The 10617-nt window shown below is 42.2% G+C and overlaps 1 protein-coding gene across 1 annotated transcript in view; it reads left to right on the top strand.

Annotated features, from left to right (window-relative positions):
• The first annotated feature begins 282 nt into the window (after positions 1–282).
• Positions 283–10617, top strand: part of trpc5a (transient receptor potential cation channel, subfamily C, member 5a) — a 38101-nt gene continuing 27766 nt past the window's right edge. The window contains exons 1-7 of the mRNA XM_061066237.1: positions 283–315; positions 985–1087; positions 1552–1802; positions 5422–5538; positions 5685–5747; positions 5890–6027; positions 6441–6647. Coding sequence (XP_060922220.1) covers positions 283–315; positions 985–1087; positions 1552–1802; positions 5422–5538; positions 5685–5747; positions 5890–6027; positions 6441–6647 — 912 coding nt within the window. The remainder of the gene's footprint in view (positions 316–984; positions 1088–1551; positions 1803–5421; positions 5539–5684; positions 5748–5889; positions 6028–6440; positions 6648–10617) is intronic.

Here is a 10617-nt window from a genome sequence, read left to right as displayed (position 1 = left end):
ATATAGTGGCAGTAGCCCAATGATTGTTTTGTAAATATAAATCTTCCAATGACCATCCCTTTTTTCAGACAGGGCTGGCCAGCCAACCTTGTTATAGAGAGTACAGTGGTGTGTGCCATAGCGGTCTCATAGTGGTAGTAGATAGTGATGAACGTGGAGCGAGAGCGAGCGTCTTGTGTCGGTGTTCAGGACGTTATCACCGTGACCTCATATAAGTTTATCCTTATCACCTCGAGTCGTGACTCTTCCTCTCTTTTCCCCTTTTTTCTCCTGACAGGCCAGATGAATCCCATGACACAGTTGTACTACAAGAAGGTGAGTCCCACACACACAAACACACACACACAGACACACACACACGTGGACACGCACCGACACATCAGGTTTATCGCATGATCTTGCATGAATCCCACGCAGGCACAAACACAAACTCTTAAGACGCAGTAAGAAACTCCATCCATCACTCTGTTGTTTTTCTCCGTCGCTGCGAGATGAAATCAGCCATGAGCGTGTCACCCCCCACCCCGCCCCCCCGACGCTCCGCACTGTAACTTCGTGGTTACTCCGCCGCCGTGATTCATGTTCTCGGCTGCGACCGGCGCGTCTCTCGGCTCGGAGGCGATGACGGATGGTGGCGCCTCGGCCGTTTTGAAGGGTTTATAAAATATCCAGCGCTGCATGAAAAACGCCGCCTCCGCCTGTGAAAGTGACTGAGTTTCACTTTCTCCTTTCAAATAAACAGAGGAATATGTGCTTCAAGACAGTGAGAGTGAAACATTTACAGTTTCAGGCCATAAGCTGCAGAAAATGAGCCTTTGAAAAGTTTGTTTAAACCGTTTTTAACTACATGTCGAACCCTGACCTCTGTGAAGGAGGAGTCAGAAACTCTCAGCTCCTTCCTTCTCCTCCAACTGGGTCGGTGTCTATTCCAGAAACATGTAACCGGTGTCATGTTGTTGTTTTGTTGTTCTTTGCGATGTGCAGGCGACGTATTCGCCGTACCGCGACCGCATCCCCCTGCAGATCGTGCGGGCGGAGGTGGAGCTGTCTGCAGAGGAGAGGGCGTACCTCACCGCTGTGGAGAAAGGTACAAACACACACCTGTCGCTTTGTCTTTGTCTCCATCACTTCTTTCCACTCCTTCGTTTTCCTGATGCTCTCAACCCGTTAAACGCTGCTGAGACGGTCGGACGCCACTTCCTGTTAAGTGCTGCTCAGCTTGAGCCAAATTAGAAACCAACAGTCTCACCTTCATATAGGTATGTTTTCGAAATCATATTTCTTCATAGAGTTTGGACTCACATGACAAAGTTAGAAGAAACATATCGTCCTTCTGATTCAGTTTGAGATGCTGAAAACAAATGTCAACACCAGGTGTAACCATAGCGACAGTGATGTCTGCTTTTTGTGACACTACACACACATGGTCCTGCTGTGAGTCAGGATGATGTCATTGTTATGGAAGTTTTCTGGAATCTGCTGAAAGGATCAAGTCCAGGTAGAAAACGCTATCCGTCAAAACGTCCCTCCCCCTCCTCTCTCTCTCCCCAGGCGACTATGCGGGGGTCAAGCACGCCCTCCGGGAGGCGGAGGTCTACTACAACATGGACGTGAACTGTCTGGACCCGCTGGGCCGCAGCGCGCTCCTCATCGCCATCGAGAACGAGAACCTGGAGATCATGGAGCTGCTGCTCGACCACGGCATCCACACGGGCGACGCGCTGCTCTACGCCATCAGGAAGGAGGTGGTGGGCGCCGTGGAGCTGCTGCTGTCCCACAGGAGGCCCAGCGGCGAGAAACAGGTGTGTGTGTGTGTGTGTGTGTGTGTGTGTGTGTGTGTGTGTGTGTGTGTGTTTGTGTGTCTTTGTGGTTGTGTGGACGACTGTGTTTAAACAAATGAGAGAGAGAGAAATGGTTTCATGGACGTATGTTAATTTGTGGCATTCAGGCGCATCCATGCATGACCGTGTGTGTGTGTGTACTTTCCATATTTGAGTGTGTGTGTGGTGTGTGTGTGTGTGTGGGGGGGGGGTAAATGAGCAGCACATTTATTCATTGTGATTCTGCTGAGGAGGGAAATTAAACAGCTTGTTTTATAGACAAACTGTGAAACAGGATTTAGAGGCAGACAGTGTGTGTGTGTGAGAGAGAGAGAGAGAGAGAGAGAGAGAGAGAGAGAGAGAGAGAGAGAGAGAGAGAGAGAGAGAGAGAGAGAGAGAGAGAGAGAGAGAGAGAGAGAGAGAGAGAGAGAGAGAGAGAGAGAGAGAGAGAGAGAGAGAGAGAGAGAGAGGAAAAACATGTTGCACAGTTCGATTAGTTGTTGAAGATGCTCGAGGAGCAGAGAGAGAGAGAGAGAGAGCGACAGAGCGAAAGAAAGAGAAAGAGAGAGAGAGAGAGAGAGAGAGAGAGAGAGAGAGAGAGAGAGAGAGAGAGAGAGAGAGAGAGAGAGAGAGAGAGAATAGATCCGAGCACGGGGGGGGGAGAGGATTGGTAAGAAGGAGATATCTTTAAATGAAAGCAAATGAAAGAGAAACAGAGATGTCTTATTTTACATAAATCTTTGGACCGTCTGAGGCTGTGAGTTGCCACGGCGCCATGGCAACCAACCCTTGGACGCAGCAGAGGATTGTGGGAAGGTTTTCTTGGTCTGCTCTCAGCTGGACGAGGACGGGAACAAATGCGTTCTCGCTGTGGTTCTGTTTTCCTTCACCTCCACGTTGAGAGAGAATCATTTCTCCTTTTGTTTTCAACGAGCAGGCGATGGAGCTGCAGGATCTGTGCTCATCATCTTTATAATTAAAGACACAAAACACTTTTATCTATCGTTTGTCTTGCCCGTGCTGCAGTCTGTCCAAATATAAGATAACAGACACACAGAGGAACAGCAGGGACTTTACATTTCTACATTCCACTGGTTTGTTTGGGCAAATCCGAAAAGTCTGCGTGTCTGAAAGGTCAAATGTCAAAAGTTTTTGTTATGTTTGTATTTTGTTCTCATCTTGACGGAGATATTTGGTGAATTGAAGTCATGTGGACGGAGCTTTGTTTTCAAAATGGAGGGGGGAGTATCCGCAGTAGTGTTAAAAAAAACGCCTCTGGGTCGTGTACAAAAGTAAAACTTAAAGTTTTTGCCCAGAGGCTTTGGAAACCAAGAGAAGGAGAGTTTGTTGTTTGAACGAGAGAGGGAGATAAGGAGAGAGAGAGAGAGAGAGAGAGAGGGAGAGAGAGAGAGATGTTGTCAGTAGTAGGTCGAGGGAAGAAGAAGTGATGTAGGGAGGAAGAGTAACGTTGAGAGAGAGAGAGAGATGCAGATGAGGACGTGTTCCGCAGACTCCCTCTCTCACTTTTCTTTTGATGTGTGAAGTGTGTGAAAAAAGGATTTTAAGTGTGTGTGTGTGTCTGTGTGTGTGTACTTTCATCAGTGTGTCTATCAATGTGAATTTTTGACTTTGTGTTTTCTGTGTTTTCCTTTGTCACTTGTTATTTTTAATGGACAAGAAGTGTTACAGCTAAAACTTTATTGATTATTATTAAAAACCTTTATTGAGTCGGACTCTCTCATGACCGGGTCGAGAGCTGAAGGCGTAGAAACAAAATATAAACAAATTCAACTCAAGCTACTATAAATAGATAATTTTCATCTGTTTTTGTTTAGATGTACGTGTGTGTGTGTGTGTGTGTGTGTGTGTGTGTGTGTGTGTGTGTGTGTGTGTGTGTGTCTTTAATCATTGGGTGATTCAATGTCAAGTAGGTGACCCTTATCTCTCCTGCAAAAATAAGAGACACCAGATGAAAAAGGCTTTGGCAGGGAGGGAGGGAGGGAGAGAGGGAGGGAGGGAGGTGGAAGAGAGACGTGCATGACGAAGAGAGGATGAAAGACGGGGGTAGAGGAGGTGAAGGAGGAGGTGAAGGAGGAGATAGCGGCAGAGAGATGATGAGATGAGGAGGATGAGGAGAAGCACTCGGCTTCATCCTCCCTCCGAGAGATGAAAGAGAGTCCACACGTGTTTGCTCCACCCCTCCTTCCTCTTCATCCTCTCTCCTCCTCCTCCTCCTCCTCCTCCCTCGTTCACTCCTCTTCCTCATGTCTGCTCCTGTCCCTCCTTCTTCTGATGTCTAGCCATCGAGTGTGAATGCAATGATCTGATTGCTTTATATGTTGTAAAGAGGACTAGTGTGTCTCCCTTCCACATGACGGATGAACCTGTTTCTTACCTGTTCAGACTCGTATCAGTGAGATGTATCATGAGTAGGGTTGCAAAATTCCGGGAATATTCAAAGTTGGAAACTTTCCATGGGAATTAACGGGAATTAACGGGAATTAACGGGAATTAACGGGAATTAACGGGAATATAGGGGAATTAATGGGAATAAACTGGAAATGTTGTGGGTAATTTATACTAACTGTATTTACCTTGTCATATACAGACATAAATATAAACATTTTGTTTTGTCATAGGCTGATTTGAGCCCTGAGGAAACTTTGGGCACTTGACTATATGCTTCTGCATCGTTGTGTCATTCTTAACATATTTCTTTGCACAGTATTTGCAAATGTACACAGCCTTTCCTTCTACATGGGATGAGGTGAAATGTCTCCACACATGAGATAGTGCACGTGGCATTGTTCTGTAGAATAAGATGAGAAAAAAGTTTGTAAAAAAGCCTTAATGCAATGCCAGAGATATAAATAGTTAGCCAAACAATTGGAAACGTCTGTATAAATATTTTACAATTGATGGATAAATGAATGGAAATAGGCTAGATGAACAGATGAACAATCCTCAATCAGCATGCTAATATGTTTTCCCCAGTAATATCATCGAAACGTACCTGACTAGTCCTTCACTCTACAGCAGGCCTCAATAGCCCTGCTGTAGAGTGAAGGATGCTGGGAGTTATCTGTGCATGTGATGGAAGAATGCACAGTGGAGGGTTGAAACTCAACGTGCAGCGTGTGTTGCATTCCATACATCTATAGATAAGAGTTTTGAATGATGTTTTTATTGCTCAGCGTTTAATTTGCATAGTTGTTGTTTTTTCAAAATCAGAATCCCAAAATTCCCGAGCTTAAGAAGAGACATTTACCGGAAACTTTCCGCCCCTTTGCAACCCTAATCATGAGTCTGCAGCAGATATATAAAGCTCCACAGCAGTAAACGTGTTTTCCAGGTTTATTGTGCTTATTTAATTTGTTTCATTCTGACTCGAGTGAGTTTAATCAGATTCATCCTGCTGCTAATCTCTTGTGCTTTGAGCTCTTCCTGTTTCCTATCAGTTGTTTTTACTGCCGCACTAATGAGGAGGTTTCACAAACAATATTAAACTGAGATTTTATTATTAGAGACAAGAATCCATCAGTGTCATCCACGTGTCGCGTTAATGTTGGAGCCATTGTTCTCCTTCATTGTTCTTCCCCAGGTTCCGTCGCTGATGATGGACAGCCAGTTTTCAGAGTTCACCCCCGACATAACTCCCATCATGCTCGCTGCTCACACCAACAACTACGAGATCATCAAGCTGCTCGTCCAGCGGAAGGTGACGACGCTGAGATACAGAAGTTATCGTCTACATCTCAATCTGTTTAGGAAGACTTATAGAATAACTGAATATTAAATAAATAAATAATGATGCCATTGATTAGATATTGGCTCTGATGATGTATTGATCTGTTTTTTGTGTAGGTCACTATTCCCAGACCTCACCAGATACGATGTGACTGTGTGGAGTGCGTCTCCAGTTCAGAGGTGAGTCATAATTACTCTTCATCTTTTATTTTAAGCAGCTTCTCTTCACTATTATTTGTTTTTCTATAGATTAAACTACAAATCTATTACCTTGGAAGATACAGTTTATTGTCCTCTCATGTATCTGTGCGTCCTCCTGTAGGTTGACAGTCTTCGGCATTCCCGGTCTCGACTGAACATCTACAAAGCTCTGGCCTCCCCCTCCCTCATCGCGTTGTCCAGTGAAGATCCCATCCTCACGGCCTTCAGACTGGGCTGGGAACTCAAAGAGCTCAGCAAGGTACAGACCTGCAGGAGACTCACAGGAGATGTTAATTTCCTAAATATACAGATTTCCCTCAAAATTAAATGAGACGCTCCCACTTTGTCACAACTGGTCGACTGCAGGAGGCTCCAGAGAATCTTCAGTCCTCCTCGATTCTCCAAACACCAAAGTGGACTTTCCTGGAGGGACGTCTCATCCTAAACCTGATGGGCTGTTAAGTCCTCTGTGGATTTAACATTCGTTTATATGCTGCTAATTTTCCTCTAGGGCTTCCTTTACTGGTGCTTTTATTAGGAACTGTGCACCACGGATTGACTGTGTACTTTCTGCTTCTAACCAGCTGTTCTCCAGAGCGGGAGAGAGGAGAACATTCAACCATAATAATCTAAGACTAACAACTCTGACCTATCCCATCTTCCTGCTCTCAGGTGGAGAACGAGTTCCGTCAGGAGTACGAGGAGCTGTCCCAGCAGTGCAAGCGATTCGCCAAAGACCTCCTGGACCAGGCCAGGAGCTCCAGAGAACTGGAGACCATCCTGAACCACAGGGACAACGACCAGAGCGAGGAGCTGGACCCCAGGCAGTGCCACGACCTGGCCAAACTCAAACTGGCCATCAAATATCACCAAAAAGAGGTAGGGACTCTCATGCTTCTTTAGATGAGACCAGACGTAAACAGACATCCAGCTGAAGCCACTGTGATTTCATCCGTAAATCAGAAAAATTACATTTTAAAGCAACTTGTTTGTTTGCGTGAAATCGGCGATGTTGTGTTTGTGCAGGAAAATGTCGCTGAAAACTGTGACTACAGCACATTTCAAACGTTTGCTTGTTTCCATCATTTATGAATGCACAGCTTCACTGGTGTCAAGGATGGTTCTGGATGAGCCTGGTTGAAAACACGTTGGCGTAGAGTGAACAACAATCAAAGCTGTGAGATTGTAGATATGTTAACAAGATCGTTGGCTACTTTTAGCACATTAGCTTCACTGTTTGTGTTGGTTGGCATTTTAAATAACTGACTAGATAGTCCAGGCAAAGTAACCCATTTTGGAGCCAAAAATAGAAGTAATTGTAAAATAATTTTTTTCAGCATAGATTATTTCTATGAGGTGTCCAGAACAACATACTAAAAGTTCTAAGAAATCCTAGTTGAGGAAATATGTTTAATTCTCATCAATGTGTGCCAATAAGGCCCGGCAACAATACAACCCAAAAAGACTATTTTTTTCCTTTACTCCAATCAAAATGAAACTTTACACAAGGAAAGTAACCATGAAACGTAACATTTTTTGCATTACAAGTTTCTTTGAAAATGAATTTATGTATGTATTTGTAATACATATGAATGGTGTTTGCCTATGCAAATTAGGACATATTCAATAAGTGTGGAGCTCATGTGCTTGTCAAATTCATTTCAAAAGAAACTTGTAATACAAAAAATGTTACGTTTCATGGTTACTTTCATTGTGTAAAGTTTTATTTTGATCGGAGTAAAGGAAAAAAATTGTCGTTTTGGTTGTATTGTTGCTGGGCCTTATTGACACACGTTGATGAGAATTAAACATATTTCCTCAACTAGGATTTCTTAGGACTTTTAGTATATTGTTCTGGACACCTCATAGAAATGATCTATGCTGAAAAAAATTCTTTTACAATTAGTCGGTCTTAAAACGCTACTTTGCCTGGACTATAGAACCTTCTGCACTATATCAGTTAACACAGAGAATTAAAGGGACTTGCTGTCCTCGTGGCACTTGTGACAGAGAGTGAGAGCGAGAGGACGAACGCAGGAGAAACAGACGGAGTGGAAGCAGAGGGAGGGTGAGTGAGAGGGTAAGATATGTGGAGATGAAGGGAAGGATGAACGGGACAGGAAGGAGAAGAATGGAACTGAGGGAGACGATGAGCTGGAACAAGTGTGAGCGGATATAAAAAGAACGATTGAACGTGAAAGACAGATTTAATGGGACAGAAATGCAGAGATGGAGGGATGGAGGGAGCGCATGAGCGAGAAAGAGATGGCGATTTGATGGGCTGGAGTTAGAGAAGTTAACAGAGTAAGAAAACCCCCTGAGGCGATCTCCGTCCCTCTCCATCCGTCCGCCTGTCTGCTCACTGATGTCTCCAGCTCTCAGAGAGAGAGGGAAACTGCCGGGCGAGCGAGAGCCGGAGTGAAAGGGCAAAGCGGAGCGGTGACGGCAGCCAGAGGTGGACATGTAGATGGATCGGGGGGGGACGTAAGTGCCGGGAGTTGAAGTGCTTTCAGTCTCTGGAGTGGGAGAGGGTGACGGAGGTAAAGATCTGAAGAGAGTCGATCGGTGGAGGAAGTGCCAGACGGAGCGGTGACGAGTCGTCCTCAAGTAGAGGAGATCTCAGGGGTCAAAAGGTCAAAGGGTTTGCAGCAAGTTTGTATTTCTGCTGGGTGCGATTTTTATGAATATGTCCTCATCACACTCCTGAGTTCACCTGTCGAGGATATTCTCAAACAGCCGTTAGGGAAACTATTTAAAATACATTTAGATCAAAAACATTTGAAACCTTGAATCAAGGAATATAAACATATTTTTAGTTTTTTAAGTTTAAATTTAAGAATGTTAAAAACAGCCATTTAATGTATGCTACCATTCCAAAGATTACACTAGATAGATAGATAGATAGATAGATAGATAGATAGATAGATAGATAGATAGATAGATAGATAGATAGATAGATAGATAGATAGATAGATAGATAGATAGATAGATAGATAGATAGATAGATAGATAGATAGATAGATAGATAGATAGATAGATAGATAGATAGATAGATAGATAGATAGATAGATAGATAGATAGATAGATAGATAGATAGATAGATAGATAGATAGATAGATAGATAGATAGATAGATAGATAGATAGATTACTTTATTCATCCCCGAAGGGAAATTAAGTTGTCATAGCAGCCGGTATATTTGAATACAATAAAATACAATACAATAGAATAAAATTAAAAATATTGAGGTAGAAAGAATAAAAAAACAGAAGCACAAGATAAAATACAATTAAATAGGTAGATAAGGTGCAGTGGCAAGATGGTGGTAATAGTACTGATGATATGATGGTAATGGTATTGTTAGACAGTATATAAGAATAGTAAAGTATATATAGTATATAATATAACATAATATATATTTATATATGATAGTAATTATACCAATATAAAAGCAGTATATGGTAATAATGGCAGCAACAGTATATATAATAATAATAGTAATGGTGATATAATAATAGTAATTATAACATGTACACATGTATAAATATGTGTATATAGACTTATGTAAACAAGAATATACAGAGAGTATGATATGATATATAGTAGAAGTATGAATATGAATATAAGTATTTGACTATACAATAGGTAATATAATATACTATGAGTCTAAGAATATGTAGACAGAGTGTGCAAAGACAATATTATTGTATAAAATGATATATAATATCAATATTACACTATACCTTATAAGTGTGTAATATAACAGGTGGTAGCATTTTAACATGCTAAAAAGCTTACATACTATACACAGGGAGGGGGGGGGGGGGCTAAGTGTTGCCACAGGTGAAGATTTAAGAGGATCCTGAGTAAAAAGGAAGGAAGGTCAGAAAGAGAAGGATGAATGGAGCAGTGCCTTGTTGTCTGGAGGGACTTTGAGGTCAATGGGATGAGAACTGCTGAGTCGCCCTCGAGCAGCAGTGACAGCGCTGATGATTAAATACATAAATACACACGAGGACATGACTGCACACATTAGCATTTAAATTGACTTTATATTTTAACTTGAACTAAAAGCTTTAGATAAATCGTTAATTTTTGCAGCTTAAACACTTTTGTCTTATTGACCAGGACATTTTCCGATACATGTGGTGAACGATGTTTAGGTCCATTGTATTTATCTGTTTGTGTGTGTGTGTAAATATATAATGTACACAAACACTGTACAGCAGAGCCTGATAAATATGGATTATGGAGTAAAACCATTCCAATACTGATATATCATCCAAAATATACACATCTAAAATTGGCGATGGTTCTTAAGATGTGTTCACCAGCAAATATCAGGCTTTGTTGCCTAAATGTCAAAATAATTTATTATCTTTATCTTTAAAGGGACTCTCACCTTTGTTGCATTTGAGAATTACAGCACATTCAAATCATCCCGCCTTCCTCCAATGCCCCACCCCCTCGTTCCCATCCGCGGTGTTTTATTTAAGAAACTTTATTTACACAAGCAGACTTACAACTATCCCGGTGTTTTTATTTTTTTGAAGAAACTTTATTTACAAGCAGACTTACAACCTACTGCCTCCGCGCACGCACGTGAGTTTTTGTTTACCAAAGCAATGGATTCGGATTCAGAAGCACCGGTAAGTTATATACATTTATATATTTTATTTATATTATATTTATTTATATATCATGCGCCACAAGTAGCAGACGGAAAACCTGCATGTCCATGCAGCAAACAGACAGGTCTGTCGGCCAATAAGGTCCTTCGGTCCGAAGAATTTTATTGGTTGAAGTTTTCACTAAATATTATGAGAGTGAAATAATTGTTTGTTTTTACT

This window comes from Limanda limanda, chromosome 22 (assembly GCF_963576545.1).
Source record: "Limanda limanda chromosome 22, fLimLim1.1, whole genome shotgun sequence".
NCBI classification, from domain to species: domain Eukaryota; kingdom Metazoa; phylum Chordata; class Actinopteri; order Pleuronectiformes; family Pleuronectidae; genus Limanda; species Limanda limanda.
This window is presented reverse-complemented; position numbering and strand designations above follow the sequence as displayed.